This window comes from Cervus elaphus, chromosome 25, assembly GCF_910594005.1.
Source record: "Cervus elaphus chromosome 25, mCerEla1.1, whole genome shotgun sequence".
NCBI classification, from domain to species: Eukaryota; Metazoa; Chordata; class Mammalia; order Artiodactyla; family Cervidae; genus Cervus; species Cervus elaphus.
The window spans coordinates 30938195-30958904 of NC_057839.1; the positions used below are offsets into that span (position 1 = coordinate 30938195).

The 20710-nt window shown below is 36.9% G+C and overlaps 1 protein-coding gene across 4 annotated transcripts in view; it reads right to left on the bottom strand.

The window, feature by feature from the left end:
• Positions 1-20710, bottom strand: part of PARP8 (poly(ADP-ribose) polymerase family member 8) — a 187905-nt gene that overhangs the window by 57580 nt on the left and 109615 nt on the right. For all 4 annotated transcript variants that reach the window (XM_043887120.1, XM_043887119.1, XM_043887117.1 and 1 more), the window contains 2 exons: positions 8828-8888; positions 8287-8377 (listed from right to left, as the gene is read on the bottom strand). In XM_043887120.1, the coding sequence (XP_043743055.1) occupies positions 8287-8377; positions 8828-8888 (152 nt within the window). The remainder of the gene's footprint in view (positions 1-8286; positions 8378-8827; positions 8889-20710) is intronic.

Consider the following 20710-nt stretch of genomic DNA (forward strand, 5'->3'; position numbering starts at 1 on the left):
GTAGGACCACCAAGGGGAGTCGGAGAGGAGTGAACAAGGTATCTCGTGAGGAGATGAGATGAGAGAAGGAGCACAGGCAGCTCCTTCTTTACAGGATCTTCTGTAAAGACCAAAGGCAGAAACAGGAAACTCAGCCCAGAGCTTACAGTACTTAAGGGAAGAGCATGGCAGCTGGGATTAGTGAAGGTGGTGAACGTTCTGGATTCACACTCTCTGGGAGATCTGACAGGTTTTGCTGATGGACTGAATTCAAAGTATCAGAAAAAGAATGGAGTCAAGGATGAATCAAAGGATTTTGGCTTGAGCAACCGGAAGTATAAAACTTACAAATTTCTGGGTGAAGGACTGTAGGAGCAGTGGGGAAGATTGGCAGTTTCACTCTGGATATTGTAAATTTCGGTGGGGAAGATCCCCTGGAGGAGGAAATGGCAACCCAACTCCAGTATTCTTCTTGCCTGGAGAATTCCATGGACAGAGGAGGTTGGCAGGCTATAGTCCACAGGGTCGCAAAGAGTCAGACACGACTAAGCACCCATGCTCACTGTAAATTTGAAATGCTTGTTTGTCACTTAAGTGGAAAAGGTTAAGTAGGCTACTAGAGAAATCCAGTATTTACACACTTGGATGAGAGAAACATGCTAAAGAAATACATTTGGACGAGTCAGAACTTATATGTATTTAAAGGCATGAGGCTGGATGAGAAGCTGTGAGTGAGTGTAGATGGAAGACAGAAGTTAAGGATTCGGCCTGAGCCACCCAGTATCTAGAGGCTCCACAGAGAAGGTTGAAGAGGAATAGCTAGGAGGATGGAAGATTCCAGAATGCTGCTGATATGGACATATGTTCACAAAAGTTTTCCAAGGAGGGGATAAACAACTGTTATAATATGCTGCTAAGTTAATTAAGATGAAGACTCCAAATTGGTCATCGGGTCATTAAGCAATATTCAAGTCACTGGTGACACTGACAAGAGCCCTGATTGTGAAATGATGCATCCAAAACACATCTACAGCATATTCAAGGAGAAAAAGGAGGGGGAAAATGAAGCAAGTTAACAGAGACAAGTCTAAAGAAGAAACAACAGTCATGGGAAGCAGAGTGCTAGGAACTAAATGAAGAGTGATTTGAGGTCTAAAGGTGTTTGTTTTAAAAATGAGAGGACTTTTTTTTTTAACTAATGGGAATCTTTTAGAAGAAAGAGACATGCGCAGTGTAAGGAGAGAGAAGGGTGTGTTAGTTAGATGAAAGAGGATGGAAGCTAGTATGCAAATAAAAAGATGACCTTGTACGAGAGCATGGGTAGTACCATTCTTACTAACTGTTGCAATAACAGATCATTAGAACTAAGACTGTCTAATTACTATACATTCTCAGACCACACATGCTCCACACAGCAAAGCAGGCTGGTATCCCCACCTGCCTCATTCCCTGTCTTGGCCATTAGTCTGGGATACAAACACTCCACTGATCAAAGAAAACTGGTGCTAATCACCCATCAGTTTCTTTCCAGCAAACATTCTAATCCTTAATAGAGAATACTTAACTTCAATTCCATGCATCCCAAACCCAGGGCTATAGAAAAGTGAATTTAAAAAATCCTAACTTGAAAACTCAGGGGAATTATTCTTTAAAGAAAAAGATGAAAAAATTAGAACAGAGTGTGTTCTAAGAAGATTTAAGAAGACACAATCTCTTCTCTGGCAGATGGAAAAAGAAACTGGGAAGATGGAGGCAGAAAAATGAAAGGGGCCTGGCTTTTAAAAATGCAGAAAAAAATTCAAAATGCACTAGAAGAACTGAAATCTTCACCGAAGATAATTGTATAAGACAAAGGGAGAAAGAGAGAAGAGATATAATACACACAGCTATTTATCCAAAATATATAAATTATTCCTACAAATTAATAATACAAAGACCAAAACTTATTCATACTATGAATTAGCAGAAACTAAATGTCACAAACATTGACTCAATTAGTAGTATAAAATCTGAATGACCCCAAATTTTGGAATAAACTGAAAGAGCTAACAAGATGTTACTTCCAAAAATATTCCAAAATTCAAGTGACAAAATTCGTATACTATTAAAATTAATGAATGCAATTAGCTACTGAAATGTATTTAATGTATTCAAACAAGATGTTAGTAATCAGTTAAATTGGATATACATGTATGGGGACTCTATACTGACTCTGAAGTTTTTCTGTAAACCTGAAAATGCTTTATATTAATTTTTAAAATGTTTTTAAAAGTAATAATATTTACTAGCCAAAATAATCAGCTAGAAAATAAAATGGAATATCAAAGACCCACTAAGCAAATGAACAAATGTGTGTCTGTATGCTCAGTCATGTCTGACTCTTTGCGACCCCATGGACTGTAGCCCATCAGGCTCCTCTGCTCATGGAATTTTCCAGGCAAGAATATTGGAGTGGGTGTCATTTCCTCCTCCAGGAGTAAACAAATATTCAGGTATAAATTTAGCTAAAAGTAGTCTTTTAAGTAGACTATTAAGAGTAGAATCTACAAATAAATAAATATAAAAGTAGAATCTACAAGTAAATGACCCTTTACAGGAAAAGTAATAAATATCATAGAAATACTTATTCTCCCTAAATTAAAAGTTTACCTCAACCAAATTCCTCACAAAATACATTTTTGGGGACGAAAGAATGAAGAAGATAAACTACTAAAATATTTTTTGTTTTAAAAGGGAAGATTATTCAGTTTTTCCTTGTCTCTCATAATTTAGGTTGGGAAAGCAATAAGTGAGGGTTGCTCAAGACAGGTGGAAATTATTCCAACTCTGATCATATAAATATAGTGGTATCAATAATGAGATGATTTGCACAAGAAAACATTTTTAATAATGTTAGCTGTGTGTCACTTTAAACAAAAAGCAGCCGTGACCTTGAGACCATAGACTAGACTTACATACCAGCAATTTTCAAAAAAATATATAGTACCATAAAAATCATAACAATCTTGTCTTCTTATTTAAAATATATTTCCCCATGTACAATGAAAATAATCTTTAACTTCAAAGTGGATAAGGAGGTTATTTCTTCAATTCTTATCATTTCTGTTCACTCACAGATACACTGTCAGATTAGCCCTGGCCAAATGTTATAGTTCAGATAAGTATTACTCATACATTCTCCAAACCGAGGAACAAATGCTCTTCAAAAAGAACTGTTAACTAGGTCAGCCTAAATCTTGGATTTTTGCAAGTCATACATTTTTTGCAAGTTCATTTTACTATAAATGTTGATATTGTCAAAGACATTGCAAAACAATCTTCAAGAAATACTTTCTCATCTACTTATTTGCTTGCAATGATCCAAATCGTAAACTAGGATAAACTCTCATTATTTTTTCTAGAATAATAAATTCTATGTTTCTTTTTAGTATCCTTGTCTCTATTTCATATTATTCCTAATTTTAAATCATATTCTTCCTTAAATTTCTCTGAGTAAAAAACATAGTCTTTGGGGAAATTTACTAGTTAAGCTGACAAAGTGAGTCAATCGCCCTGAACAAGCCTTATCATAATCGCTGCATTTTAGAAATAGGAGAAACCCAGCAAAAGGACCAGAAACTTGGAATAATGCCATCCTCATATGAGAGAAACTTTAAGCAAATTTTGCTACAAATGGAACAGATGGAACTAATCTTGTTGTTGTTCAGTCACTAAGTCATATTCAACTCTCTGTGACTCCACAGACTGCGGCAAACCAGGCTTTCCTGTTCTTCAGTATCTCCCAAAGTTTGCTCAAATTCACGTCCACTGAGTTGGTGATGACATTGAACAATCTTATCCTTTGCCACCCTCTTTTCCTCTGCCACCCTCTTTTCCTCACTCTTTCCCAGCATCAGGGTCTTTTTCAATGAGTGGGCTCTTCGCATCAGGTGGCTAAAATATTGGAGCTTCAGTTTCAGCATCAGTACTTCCAATGAATATTCAGGGTTGACTTCCTTTAGGATTGACTGATTTGATCTTTTCACAATCCAAGGGACTCTCAAGAGGCTTCTCCAGCAACACAACTCAAAAGCATCAATTCTTCAGTGCTCAACTTTCTTTATAGTCCAACTCTCACATCCATATACAACTACTGGAAAAAACATAGCTTTGACTAGATGGACCTTGTTGGTAAAGTAATGTGTCTGCTTTTTAATATGTTGTCTAGGTTGGCCATAGCTTTTCTTCGAAGGATCAAGCATCTTTTAATTTCATGGCTGCAGTCACCATTAGCAGTGTTTTTGGAGCCCCCCAAAATAAAGTCTCTAACTGTTTCCATTGTTTCCCCATCTATTTGCCATGATGTGATGGGACCAGATGCCATGATCTCAGTTTTCTGAATGTTGAGTTTTAAGAGGACTTTTACACTCTCCTCTTTCACTTTCATCAAGAGGCTCTTTAGTTCTTCCCTTTCTGCCGTAAGGGTGGTGTCATCTGCATATCTGAGGTTCTTGTTCTTCTAACTATAGAACGGAATGAATGTGGAATCCTCTTTACTGTTTTTTTCCTCACACTTCTGTATTTTCTGCTTTCATTACAGAGAGTCTTTATTCTTCTTAATGGAAGAAATTATACACTAGCCACACTAATTTTTGAAAGAAGTGCATTTTAACACTGCCTGAATTCTGAGGGAAACAAAATTCACATCTACAAGAACAAAATTATGTGTCTTGGGCGACTGCTGATTTTGTTCACAACAAAATTCCAAACGATGCATAAATAAAAGAAAAGCAATTGATATATAAATATGATATCAGTAGAGACTGCAATCAAATTGAAAACAGAAGGGGAACATTAAATCAAAGACTAAATGATGAAAAAGTTTGCTTAATGTAGTAGAAGATTAATGGAAAAGTAACCTATAAAATCAGAGGTGATGGGCAAAAGACTAAGACAAATGATAAGAAGCATGAAGTACACAGGAATTAGGCCCAATCTGCATATACTGTGGAGGACAGATAAAGAAGGAAAAACAACAAAAAAATGACTGCATAAAACTTCCTTGAGGTGGAATAAGATCTAAGCATAGCAATCAAAAATAAATATATAAATGGTAATGACAAGGAAGGGGCTTCCCAGGTGGCTCAGTGGTAAAGAATCTCCATGCCAGTGCGGGATTCGACCCCAGTATTGGGAAGATTTCCTGGAGAAGGAAATGGCAACCAGTATTGGGAAGATCTCCTGGAGAAGGAAATGGCAACCAGTATTTTTGCCTGGGAAATCCCATGGACAGAGGAGCCTGGCAGGCTACAGTCCATGGCTTAGCAAAAGAGTTGGACATGACTTGATGACTAAAGAACAACAACAAAAACAACAATATCAAGGAAAATGAGGGGAAAAAGATCAATAAGTACACGCAACAAAACACAAACACAATCAAGACAGATTTCTCCCAAAGGAACAGAATTCATATACTTCACAAACTTTGGTGACTGCAGCCATGAAATTAAAAGGTCCTTGTTCCTTGGAAGAAAAGCTCTGACAAACCTAGACAGCATATTAAAGAGCAGAGACATTACTTTGCCAGCAAAGGTCCATCTGGTCAAAGCTATGGTTTTTCCAGTGGTCATGTATGGATGTGAGAGATGGACTATAAATCTATGGCTGATTCATATCAATGTATGACAAAACCCACTGAAATGTTGTGAAGTAATTAGCCTCCAACTAATAAAAAAAAAAAGAAAAAGAAAGCTGAGCACCAAAGAATTGATGCTTCTGAACCGTGGTGTTGGAGAAGACCCTTGAAAGTCTCTTGGACTGCAAGGAGATCCAACCAGTCAATCTTAAAGGAAATCTTAAAGGAAATCCTGAATATTCATTGGAAGGACTGATGGTGAAGCTGAAACTCCAATACTTTGGCTACCTGATGTGAAGAACTGACTCATTGGAAAAGACCCTGATGCTGGGAAAGATTGAAGGTGGGAGGAGCAGGGGACAACAGAGGGTGAGATGGTTGGATGGCATCACTGACTCAATGGACATGAGTTTGAATAAGCTCCAGGAGTTGGTGTTGGACAGGGAGGCCTGGCATTCTGTGGCCCATGGAGTCGCAAAAAGTCAGACACGACTGAGCGACAGAACTGAACACACAAACTAGCAGAAGTTTCTAAAGCACTTGAGCCTTTTGGGGGGAACTATTATGAGCTCATAAATTTATACCTGGTTAAATTTGTCTTGTTCACAAAAAAAAGAATCATTCTCCAGTATGAAAAATGAAGCATAACCCTCACGTTTCTTTAGCTTACAAATTATTAAACATGTAAATCAATTAACAGAGATGAAAAATTAAGAATTAAATTATGAATGAGTTGTGAAACTGAATAAATGGTACTGAACAACAAATCATCTGAACATGAATTAAAACATAATTGTTGACATATTTATAAAACCATGCAAATATGATTAATCTTTAAAAGATATTGTGAAGGAAAACCTCTGCCCAAAATTCAAGATTATATAAACACATGAAACAGTGGTAAAGGTTACATAAAAGTATGCCACACTGTCATCTCACACAGATGGAACTGAGTGAGTAGAGATGAAATGACCCACATTTGTTCCTAACCCTGTTAATTAAAAAAAAAATAGTTCAGACATGAGGGCTTCTTTTTCTTTTAATCACCATCAGAATAAAACAGAATAAGTATATTTCAAATCACTAAAGAAAGAAAAATGTCCCCACAATATGTGGGGGAAATAGCAAAAACACATATATCTACAGGCTAAATTATTATGCAGATATTACACATCATTCTGCTTTAGGATATTTAATGACTGGAGGAAAGGCTCATAACATTAAGGTACACAGCTATTAATACAATTCAATGTCAACCTTATGAAAATAAGTCACATGTGTACAGAAAACAAACAACACCAACTGATTTATTCGTTCCTCAGTATAAAGGGATTATAAGGAATTATTTTCCTTCTTTATTGCATTTCTGTCTATATATTTTTTTTGCATTTATAAATATATTTATTTCTGTACCTATAATCAAAATAAAAATATGTCACCTCTATTTGTCTTTGCCTAGTATTAGGTCACATCAGTTACTATATGTTACTGCATGTTGATTATTTAGGTAGAATACACTATACAATAATTAAAAAGTGATGACAACAGAAATATTTTCAAAATGGAGACTTTCCTATATATTTCATAAACATGAAAGGGCAGATAGTTTTCTTATGTGAAAACTAACAACAGATGTAAGCTCCTTGATACACCTAAAGCAAAACATGCAGAGACCACAGTACTGTGTGTCCAGAAGATTAAAAAAAGTCTACAATTCCAAGACACACCATCTATGCCTGTGTCCCTTGATTCTGGGTGGGCTCTTTGACTATTTTAATGAATAGAATACAGTGGGAGACTCCGTGAGCCTTTTACCACAGCCCCTTTCTTGGAACACTTGCTTTTGGAGTCCAGTCACCATGCTACAAGAAGCTAAACCGCACAAAGGAGACACTTCAGTTGCTAGTCCCAGCTGAGCCCTGCGTAGTCCTGAGATGATACCTGCATCAATTGCTAGCCATCTACCCAGGGATCGAACCCAGGCCTCCCACGTTGCAGGCGATTCTTTACCAGCTGAGCCGCTAGGGAAGCCCGAGGATGCTGGAGTGGGTAGCCAATCCCTTCTCCAGCGGATCTTCCCAACCCAGGAATGGAACCGGGGTCTCCTGCATTGCAGGCAGATTCTTTAGAAGCTGAGCTACCAGGGAAGCCCCATAATACATATAGATTACATTTAAATCCAGTAAGTCTTGGCAAGAATGATAATAGGGTCCTTTGTTATAAATAGTTCTTCCTTCAGATACATCAAAATCATCCCTTCAGGTAATAGAAAACAAAAATATTATTAATACTTCATTTTCAAAAAAGAAATATGTTACACAGGCTAAATTCATTAGTAATCAAAGATAAATTAAAATTAAATATCAGGTTCAGAAACGCAAAAAATTAAACCGAAGGGCAACTCTAAGTATAGTTACTAAGTGTTCATTATATATACAATTCTCTTTTAGGTTTTACTGTTTTTCTTTCACAGCAACTCATCAGCTTCTGAAAACTATAAAACTAAATGTTGTATGTTTCTGTTTACATAAATTATGTTGGTGATATAGCACCTCTGCTAGGACGCAAGTATATTTAAAAAGCATTATCAAGATAGCCTCAATTATGTTCAGAATTACCAAATGAACCATATTGTACTTCATGCACAGTGCACAACTGATGAATATGCAAAATAACAGGAAAATGAAACTAACCTGGGCCATTCAAATACTGTGTAAGAGAACAGTGTAATCGGACAATTATAGGTTCTGTTCGAATTACTTCCCATGCTACAGCAATCTCCTCCTGTGCAAATATTTGAAAGATGAATTAGTCATCTTTTAGAGTTCTTGATTTTTTTCCAAAATAAAAAATATATATGCTTTTAAAACTTATTTTGAAGAAGTGTTTATCATTAAGGTCTACAAATTATCTCAAATACAGGTCTACGAAATGAAAGTCAAAGTACTTTTAATTTTTGTCTTCATTTGAAAATTCAAATGAAAACTTAACAAATAAGGACATACTATACTACTGATACAAACCCATAATTTTAAGGAAATATTAAAAGAACTGATGGAGAAAACATATGCAAAATCTCTGCTTTTTCAACCAGTCATAGCATTTCTTCATAAATCACTTTAACAAAGTCATTATGTTTCTAATAGTATTATAAGAGAAACTAAAATTAAATCTCTTCCAAGAATAAAAGTGTTTTATAAATGCAGCAATCATTTAACATAAGTCGATACTTACATCAAGAAAGCTAACATCAATATGCAGATCAATATCTACATCATCAATGGCTCCGTATTCCCTGAAAGCAAAGATTAACATTATTGTTTCATTTTCTTTAAAAGACAGTGTGTTCTAGGTTATTTTAAATTAAAATTTAGTCATGAATTCTCATCCCTGATGTTCACAGATAGTTCAGAAATGACTGTGGACATAAATTAACTAACTCAATTTAGTTGGATTTTGGTCTCATGTGACCTCTTTATACCATATACATACCTTTCCATCTTATGTACAGGCAAATACATACATGAACTCAAGAGTTATTTGATTCACAGTTTCAAATATCCCCAGTTCTATTTAACAAATTGAACAATCTTCTCATGTGATCACTTGGTGTTCACGGTGCTCTCTTAAGATTCAGAGCTGCCTCTAAGCGCAAGAAAGGAGTCTCTGACACGAGGAAGGGGTGGAGGGATCACTGATTGCCACAATAATATGCCTATAAATTTTCCTGCCACGTTAGAACATCAGTAGTTCTGAAACTTATCCAGGTGTTCTGTCACTTAAATGTCACTGATGTTTTGATAGGCAGTTTTACATGTCTGATGTATCCAAATTAAAACAAGTAACAACAGTATATTCCACACAAACAGGCATATTTTTTAAGATAACTAAAAGGCATAAAAGAGTAGCTTTTGTATTCCCGATACACTCACAACTCTATTTTTGATATTTTTATAAAATTCTGAAGTTACCAATGCTAATTATAGTGAGGGAAAAAACTATGATAACAGAAATTGTAAAAATTAATGGCCAATATTTATTGAGCATTTACCTGCCAGAAAGCATTCTAAGGATTTTACATGCATGTGATCATAATGCACAGTAGGTACTACTTGCTATTTAGTCACTAAATCGTGTCCAACTCTTTTGCGACCCCATGGACTGTAGCCCACTAGGCTTCTCTGTCCGTGGGATTTCCCAAGCAAGAATACTGGAGTGGGTTGCCATCTCGTCCTCCAGAGGATCTTCCCAACCCAGGGATCAAAACCGTGTCTCCTGCATTGGCAGGTGATTTCTTTACTACTGAGACACCAGGATGTCTATTACCATTTCCAATTTACACGTCCATTAACTGAGGCTCAGAGGAATAAAGTAACTCACCCATCATTGCTTTGTAGCAGAGCCAGGATCTGAATATATGCATCCTATTTAAATATTTATGCAGGTGCTTAGCTCTTTATTCAATAAACTATCACTCTGTGTTGGAAACCAGGTCAAACAATGATGGATGATCTCACTAAGTCCGCATCATAAACTTCTGACAGAGATAATATAATTATCCTCATTCGCAAATGAGGAAACTGAGGTTCAGGAAAGTGGAACAAGTTGCCAGAGGGCAGAAAAGTTGGTGGAAATTCAGACACAAGATTCACATTCAACCTCAAAACTGTCAAGTGCAGTATCTGGCACACAGTAAGCACTCAATGAACAGTTTCGTGTATGATGATATTCAAATAATGCTAATGTAGTACAAAACTATGGCACTTTTATAGGGTTCAGAGAATGCACTTTTATAATGATTAAATAGCGTTGTGTAATTTGAAGAATAAAGAATGCAGAAGGTCCGTTTACTTTTTTATATCAATGATCAAAAAATGCAGCATGTTAGAAACTAATAACTCAGCCTCTATGTTTTCTCCATTCTCTCCTTAAAAATATATCAAAACACTGAGCACATTTTCATTATTTATGAATTTACACTTTCTATTTTTTAATGGTTATTTCTAAAGGTTACATAAAGAAGAAAATGGATAAAATTATTCACATAGGAATTAACTTTTAAATTGCACGCTTCAAAACATCAGTGTTATAGAAAATAGATAAAATAATTCACATAGGAATTAATTCTTTAATTACATGCTTCAAAACATCTGTGTTAATCATAGAGGATAAAAATTTTTATAATCTTGTCAAATTTAGACATTATATGCAAATTTAGATATAAACATATGCCAATTTGGTTATGAAATTATACAGAAACTAAGACAAGAATAAGGATCAAGAACAAGGAACCATTGCTTTTATGAGTCTAGCTCAGGGTTCAGAAAACTTTTCCTGTAAAGGTCAAAATAGTAAACCTGTTAGTTTTTACAGGCCACATAGTCTCTTTCACATATTTCTCTTTATTTTGGGGCCATTTTTTTTTACAACCCTTTAAGAAAAGCAAACACCATGAACTGTTCAAAACAGATCCCACGGCCCACTGGTCATAATTTGCTGACCCTGGACGTCAGCATACTATTCATAAATACAAGAAGTCAAATATCTAAAGTCAGACACGTCAAAAGGGAACTATTAAATACAATGATGAAGATAGATCACTAATGATGTTCAAATGACATTTTGGTGAGGGAAAGAGACCATTCCCATAAAGTTATAACAAATATGTACAAAGTAGAAATTAGGAAAAAATGAATATTGAATAATAAGGAAATACTTAAACTATGGCATGATGATATAATTTTTTAAAATTATCCATTACTAAAAATGTTGATATAAAAATATTTAGTATCATGAGGGAAATGTTCCAAATATAAACTGTTCACTGAGCAAGTAGAGTACCAAAACATTACAGAGAGCAAAATACTTTTTTAAAAATAAAATAGAAACAGGAAAACCAAAAAAGTAGGAAGAGGACTTGTATATCACATATAGGTTGTGGGTAACACTTATTTTATAAAAAAAGCTACAGTATTTTCTAAAAAAATCGACTTTTTCTTATTACAATGGCAATACAGACTCCTATAAAATGTGAGAAAGAGAAAAACAGACAATAAATACCTTGTAATAAAATTTAGTACCACTCAGACACAATAGTTTTTCTTTACATTGATTCCAGTCTCCTTCATATATTAATATATCATTATAACACATATTATTAAGGATAATAGGTACGTAAAAATTTTTGTCCTGCTCTTCCACTTTTTCCATAACTTTTTTTTTTTATCTTGTGGAATATTCTTTAAAACCATAAATTTAAATCTATAAATTTATATGAATAAAATTATATAATACAACATTAGGGTGCTCTCAATTTTTTTACATTATTAATATTGATAAATGGCCCTGTGGATAGAAGTCTACGTGCAGCTGTCTTCTCAGACCTAAATTCTAGAATTAGTAATTGAAATAAATAGCATAACTATATTTGGTAATCCTAATATATACTGTTTAGTTACTATTTTTAAAAAGTTAAAACAACTTATAATCACACCAGCCAGGTTCTCACAGTGACCATTTCCCACATCCTCATCATCACAGGCATTTTTTTCTCCCATCTTTGCCAATTTCAGAGGGGAGAATAACTCTGGATTTACTTATGATGGCAAGACTTTGGTATATTTAGAAGCAGAGAAAAAGGCAGCAGAGAGAACAAAAGTCAATACAAACCTTACCCCAGCTGTTTTCTTCATAAATAGATTTCTAGACCACTTCAACAGAATAAATCATAGAGTTATGATTAGAATGTGACATATGTTCTTTATAAAACCTTTAATATGTGAATTTTAAAGTATTCTTTATATAATTTTTCAACACTTTTGTTTTAGTTAAAGAGCTTCCTGGGTAGCTCAAATGGTAAAGAGTCTACCTACAATGTGGGAGACCTGGGTTTGATCTGTGGGTCGGGAAGATCCCCTGGAGAAGGGCATGGCAACCCACTCCAGTATTCTTGACTGGAGAATCCCATGGACAGAGGAGCCTGGAGGGCTACAGTCCAGGGGATCACAAAGAGTCAGACACAACTGAGCGACTCACTTTCACTTTCTTTCACTTTTTTCAGTTAAAAGTATCTTTAATTTCTAATACTATGAATTTCTTTCAAAAAAAAATCAGGAACAAAAGGGTTACAAGTGCAGTCTTTCACCACAGCGGAGCAGGAGTACAGAATTTCAAGGAGGCAGAGGCATTAAAGGTTTGCAATTAACTGGATTCTGCAGGTGTAGATCGGTAAATAGTTATACCTTTTCCTTTTATGCCACACTTCAAAGAATTCACAACAACATTGTGTGTATGCAAACCAATTTCTGTTGTGAGGCCCTTTTTATATAATGACATTCATTTCACGTTTCCCACTGCGAGATTACAAAGCCTGATTACAGTCTGCCCAGATCCAACGACCCAGTCTCAGGATTGCTTCTGTATCTGAATATCTTTCAGTAGCCCCAATCTCATGAAAAGCAAATGCAGAATCAAGGCAAATGCTTGAAATATGAATGCAACTTGAAGTGTGAAGCCTGATATCTGATTGTATACTGAATGCTGTGTTGGGTTTATAATAATCCAGAATAATTCCATGCCCTGCCTGCATTTATTCACTGTGAAAAGATCATATCAAATTGAACTTGAATACTTTTTTAAGAGAAGGGAAGCGACACAAATGATCTGATGCAGTTGTTTCACTAAGAGACTGAGGTCTTGAGAAGAACTGCTCCATAAATTTATTTCCAGACATCTGAGTCAAATCTTTGAACAGATAGATCTTGAAATCCAGCCATTTGATTTTGAATATTTACATGTGATCTAGTTCATATGTATAAAGAACATACGTATGAAATATATGCTTTCTATAAACAGGCATTTTTAAGGGCACTATGTGTTAGAATTCTTAGCAGTTCATTCTCCCATTTTTTAATGGAGTTTATCAAGAAAATTAGAGATACCAAGGGAACATTTCATGCAAAAATGGGCTCAATAAAGGACAGAAATGGTATGGACCTAACAGAAGCAGAAGATATTAAGAGGTGGCAAGAATACACAAAAGAACTGTATAAAAAAGATCTTCACGACCCAGATAATCACGATGGTGTGATCACTCACCTAGAGCCAGAGATCCTGGAATGTGAAGTCAAGTGGGCCTTAGAAAGCATCACTATGAACAATGCTAGTGGAAGTGATGGAATTCCAGTTGAGCTATTTCAAATCCAGAAAGATGATGCTGTGAAAGTGCTGCACTCAATATGTCAGCAAATTTGGAAAACTCAGCAGTGGCCACAAGACTGGAAAAGGTCAGTTTTCATTCCAATCCCTAAGAAAGGCAATCCCAAAGAATGCTCAAACTACCTCACAATTGCACTCATCTCACACGCTAGTAAAGTGATGCTCAAAATTTTCCAAGCCAGACTTCAGCAATACGTGAACCATGAACTTCCAGATGTTCAAGCTGATTTTAGAAAAGGCAGAGGAACCAGAGATCAAATTGCCAATATCTGCTGGATCATCGAAAAAGCAAGAGAGTTCCAGAAACACATCTATTTCTGCTTTATTAACTATGCCAAAGCCTTCAACTGTGTGGATCACAATAAACTGTGGAAAATTCTGAAGGAGATGGGAATACCAGACCACCTGACCTGCCTCTTGAGAAACCTGTATGCAGGTCAGGAAGCAACAGTTAGAACTGGACATAGAACAACAGACTGGTTCCAAATAGGAAAAGGAGTACATCAACGCTGTATATTGTCACCCTGCTTATTTAACTTATATGCAGAGTACATCATGAGAAACGCTGGGCTGGAAGAAGCACAAGCTGGAATCAAGATTGCCGGGAGAAATATCAATAACCTCAGATATGCAGATGACACCACCATTATGGCAGAAAGTGAAGAGGAACTAAAAAGCCTCTTGATGAAAGTGAAAGAGGAGACTGAAAAAGCTGGCTTAAAGCTCAACATTCAGAAAACTAAGATCATGGCATCTGGTCCCATCACCTCATGGGAAGTAGATGGGGAGACAGTGGAAACAGTGTTAGACTTTATTTTTCTGGGCTCCAAAATCACTGCAGATGGTGATTGCAGCCATGAAATTAAAAGACGCTTACTCCTTGCAAGGAAAGTTATGACCAACCTAGACAGCATATTTAAAAGCAGAGACATTACTTTGCCAACAAAGGTCCACCTGGTCAAGGCTATGGTTTTTCCAGTGGTCATGTATGGATGTGAGAATTGGACTGTGAAGAAAGCTGAGTGCCGAAAAATTGATGCTTTTGAACTGTGGTGTTGGTGAAGACTCTTGAGAGTCCCTTGGACTGCAAGGAGATCCAACCAGTCCATCCTGAAGGAGATCAGTCCTGGGTGTTCATTGGAAGGACTGATGTTGAACCTGAAACTCCAATACTTTGGCCACCTCATGCGAAGAGCTGACTCATTGGAAAAGACCCTGATGCTGGGAGGGATTGGGGGCAGGAGGAGAAGGGGATGACAGAGGATGAGATGGCTGGATGGCATCACTGACTCGATGGGCATGAGTTTGAGTAAACTCTGGGAGTTTGTGATGGACAGGGAGGCCTGGCATGCTGTGATTCATGGGGTCACAAAGAGTCGGACACGACTGAGCGACTGAACTGAACTGATTAAGATAAGATCCTCATTAAGGACACTACATATGCACTTACAATATATTAAACACTTGACCGTCTATGTTGGTCCTCCTTTCTCTATAAAACCACAGCTTGTTTATTATACTGTTATGATGTTTTATAATACTATCTAATCAAAATTAGCAGGGACTGTTCTGGTTATTAAAAAAAAAAGCTTTCTCTTATCAACTGTCGAGCAAATCACATGTATAATACACATACATGAAACTCTACCACAAGTTTTTGAGAAATAAACCTCTATTGCTATTTAGTTACTGCTTTCAATAATTGGACAGTTATATTTTGAGAAGAAATATATTCTGCGAAGAAATATACACCTCCTTCTGACATCTGAAACTCAACAGCTTGCGTGTCTATCTCTGCATGCCTACTCAGCGTGCGCTTCATGCTCCGTGTGGGAGAGATGCTTGTGAATGGGCCAAGATTATTCAAACTCAGTAGTCAGAAAGAAATCTTGGCATTTTTGCAAGACTGCATTCACGGTAGCTATATATTCCTCTAAAGGACAATAGGACTGAGACGAATTTAAAAATTGGATCCGGGTAAGAAAGGAAACCCATCTAAACTAAGAGTGTCAAAGAAGTACAGTGTAAACAGTTGTTAAAACTCTGACCCCCATTTAAAAATCCTTGGTTTTGCTTGAGGAAAGCATGGGTGCTGGAAGCAGAGGTGACTGTCGGGGATCTGACATTCTGAAGCTTATGTCTAGATTTTATGCCAGTGCTTTTGAAAGAGTCTCCCTTTTGTTTCTTTCTTCTGTGTGCCTCCTGCCATCACGTTCCCCTGGTGTTCACAGTCAGACTGTTTTCGCCTCAGCTCGGATTCAGAAACAGGAGAATCAATGTGCTGCAGAGGACATTACAAACATCCAACCCAAGATCTGTTGACAAACGACATGCTTCAGTGTAGGGTAAGTTACACTGTAGTAACCAACATCCTCAAGCACTCACTGGCTTAACATACAGAAAGGATTTATATTTCACTCACGCTACCTGCTTACTATGGAATCAGAAGGAGAGAGAGAACACTATTCACTGTAGTCACCAAGGGGCCCAGAGAGTGGTGGAGTCCTGAAGATATGGGAACTCACACACTAGCACTCTGGCTCATATTTCACTGGCCAACACTAGGTTGCAGGTCCACTGCTGATGTTATAAGAGCTAGTGAAATGCGATCCTGCCATCTCCCAGGAGAGCCAGATGTGTTAGGGTGTTTAAACTAACCCACTACTGATGGAAATCCAGAGACATTTAAAGTGGACCACTCTGACTTACGTGGCTTTTTTTTTCTTTTTATTTTCTTTCTCTCTCTTCCAGGAGATATATGTTTGGGTGGTGGGCCTGATAGTAGTACACCTTCCTCAAACCTTAAAAACATCTTCTGCATGCCCTGTCCTCCAAAACATCAACTCCAAAAGCATTCATTCATTTCAAACACACAATCACCCAACCACAAAAAAATGATCAAAATGCAGAATAGTCACAATCTTGTAATCTTCCAACCTACTTTAAGCATTAGTCACAATCAAAAGGTCAGAATATTACTCAGATACCTTCAATTTTTTAAATGGATGATGGATGGCCATGAAGGACAGGATATTTTATTTGGGGTAAAACTTTCAAACATCATAAGCAAATTATCAGCATCATTTCATTCCTGAGCAAATGAGAATTTTGTGACTTGTAATTCCCTACTTTCTAAAAATATTAATCTCACATTGTTTTCAATGACACTGATCAATTTTTTATGAATACTGATTATAGGAGTAAATTTATAATGAAAACATAAAAGAACCTCATTTTGTTGCATGATTCAAGTCGAAACACATTCACACTGATTAGAGGGTTGATCGTGTTCTCCCAGAGACCTAACTCATTTTCTTTACAAGAGCCTATGAATTAAAATAGTCATCAATGTTTACAAGCATGGCTCAACCCAACCAGAATGCTGTTTTAGAATGATTTGGCCAAGTAGAACTAAAATTACCTACTTAACTAATAAATTTATCATCAGTCATTTTTGCTAAAGCCTCCTTCACCTACTTTAAGAGGGTTTTGCCTCAACTGAGGTAATCTCTGTTATTTTCATCTCTTACAGAGAACTTAGATGTGGTTAGCTGCCTTTCTCATTAGATGTCACATTAAAAAAAAAATGATACCAAATAGCCTATTATGCATATTGAGGTACTTTTGCTCTTCAAACTCCATTAAGTTCTTATAAACCTCAATTAAGTAAAAGAACAGCTAATTAGAACAGTCTGTTTTCAATAGACTTAGAACTTTGCAAAGAAGATGACTCTAAGACCTTAGGCCTAACTACTCCTTCTCCCATGTGTCCAAGCCACAGTATTTTAGACGAGATGGTAAATTCATTCTTATTTATTTTAAGTAAATCAAACTAGTCCTGCTGTGATTCACTTATATCATGGGGCCTCTGGGAGCTTATTTATTCTGGAAACATCCTCTGTAGTTGGAGAAAATCTAGAGCAGACAAGAACATGACTTGCATTCATTAAGATTAAATTGAATCAAACCTTATAAGTGAAGGAGGCAAGAGGAAAACAATCAAAACCACTTATGACTTTAGATACTTCACTTGAATGAAATTCCACACAGTAATCTAATTTCAACAGTCCATAAATTATCACCATTTTATTAATAATGGCAAGTACTAATAGAAATAAGTACTTAGTAAATGCCTGCTGAAGAAACTAAAAAATATTCACACATAAATAATGGTATGATTGAGGCCTAGACAGCATGACGTGTGTGTGACCCTCAGTTGCTAAGTCCAACCCTTCGTGACCCCGTGGACTGTAGCGAGCCGTCTCTTCTGTCCATCCATGGGATTTCCCAGACAAGAATACTGGAGTGGGTTGCCCTTTCCTCCTCCAGGGAATCTTCCCAACCCAGAGATCAAACCTGCATCTCCTAAACTGCAGGCAGATTCTTTACCAAAGATAGCAGGAAATACGTGTTTAAAAAAGAAAACCAACTTTTATTTTTTTTTCCAACCTTAATTTTAAAAGCAATCAAAATGTGTGGTAAAGTGATTCTCTAAATAAAGATACATACTTTAGATGAAAAGTAGTTAAATTCTATGCTGTGTTGAGTGATCGACTTCCCAGGTGGTGCTAGTGGTAAAGAACCCGTGATTAACCATATACAGATCTTTTTGTATATGGGAGAGAGGGTAAAGTTTTTGTGATTAAAGTTTTAAGATTTCAAGCAAAGTTCAACTAAAGAGAAAAAAAAATCAGTCATTGTTTCAGACTATTTATTTATATTTTTAGGCAGCTTGTGGGATCTTAGCTCCCTGACCATGGTTTGAACGCAGGCCCTCAGCAGTGAAAGCGTGGAGTCGTAACCACCAGGGAATCCCTGAACAATTTACTGATAATCCCTATTGCTTTCTTCACAGTCAAAGGCTTTGGCATAGTCAATAAAGCAGAAATAGATGGTTTTCTGGAACTCTCTTGCTTTTTCGATGATCCAGAGGATTTTGGCAATTTGATCTCTGGTTCCTCTGCCTTTCCTAAAACCAGCTTGAACATCTGGAAGTTCACAGTTCACGTATTGCTGAAGCCTGGCTTGGAGAATTTTAAGCATTATTTTACCAGTGTGTGAGATGAGTGCAACTGTGTGGTAGTTAGAGCATTCCTTAGCATTGCCTTTCTTTGGGATCGGAATGAAAACTGACCTCTTCCAGTCCTGTGGCCACTGCTGAGTTTTCCAAATTTGCTGGCATATTGAGTGCAGCACTTTCACAGCATCATCTTTTAGGATATGAAATAGCTCAACAGGAATTCCATCACCTCCACTAGCTTTGTTTGTAGTGATGCTTCCTAAGGCCCACTTGACTTCCCGTCTGGCTCTAAGGTGAGTGATCACACCATTGTGATTATTTGCGTCGTAAAGATCTTTTTTTGTATAGTTCTTCTGCGTATTCTTGCCACCTCTTCTTAATATCTTCTGCTTCTGTTAGGTCCATACCATTTCTGTCCTTTAGTGACTGAACTGAACTGATTGCTTTCTTTATTTATTCACTCTATAATACTTACTGAATCTCCATATTCCTTATCCTCTTGCCGTAGTACAGATCAACTGTGAAATAATCACAGCTAATTTGCTAAAACTTTGAAAATTGCTAAGATTTGCTTTTTGCAAGTATAATCCCTATCTCTCTCACTCAGCTGCAGTCTCATATTCCTCCATGAGTAGGAGAGAGGGCCTGGGTATACGTACTATGCTGACAGGATATACAGCATGTGTCTGATTCTGTGTGACCCACGGACCATAGCCCGCCAGGCTCCTCTGTCCATGAGATTCTCCAGGCAAGTATACTGAAGTGGGTTGCCACGCCCTCCTCCAGGGGATCTTCCCGACCCAGGGATCAAACCCACGTCATTTAACATCTCCTGCACCGGCAGGCGGATTCTGTACCACTAGCGCCACCTGGGAAGCCCTGTCTGGGGTATACAACCCCAGCTTATTTAGGCTGCAGGGGGTTACGCGTTTCTGTTTCTGCAGATAAAATAAAAGTTAGCAATAATAACTTACAGCTGTGCTATACTTCCCAACCATTAAAAGTATTTGTTTGCTTTCTCAAAATCTGGATATGTCCACTGAAAAGAATATAACCAGATAATATGAACATTTTTAATGGGTGTTCCACTGAAAACAATCAAGAAGCCTCCAGTTTGTATTTCATACATGCCCTGCACTATAAAGCAGGATCGAAAACCAAACCAAAACAAAGTACACAAACAACAAAAAAGTGCACAGAATTAAGAGTCTAGAGTCTTGTCATGACATGACAAGACATGAAGAGAAGAATACATGAGGCAAGAGACAAGTGTGATAGGAGGGCAGAGGGCAGAATAACCAGCCTGCACTGGCGCTTCCAGCAAGGCTCAAAGAAAAGCTGACCTTTGGACTGGGGCTTGGATAAAGACAGCAACAGGGTTTGAGAAGGAAGCACTGGTTGGGCAAATGGCCAAAGTCAAGTGGAAACAGCATATTTGGAGAACAGGAACAATCCTGGTTTGGGTGGATGAGGCTGCAACTGAGGTCAGGCTGTAAGAAGGACCTGGAGACCTCAGAGACCACCCTTTAGGAAAACAAAAATCTAAATAATCAGATCTGACTGGTGGGAGGATACAAGAATGATGGCAAAAAAGGGTTTTTCTTAAATTAAAGAGAGAAAAGAAAGACTAAATAGGGATGGTTGGGTCTTCTGAATGATTAAAGTAATAAAAATTGGTCTGGAAATTTATTACCAAATAATGTATTAAGTAACTGCAACAAAAAATACATTATCATTCAAACATACATTGCACAAAGTTATGTCTTTTTTCCCTTTCCTTTTTCAGGGACCAGATTACTTACCACAAGGGTTTCCTTGATGACTCAGATGGCAAAGAATCTGCCTGCAACGCAGGAGACCCAGGTTCAATTCCTGAGTCG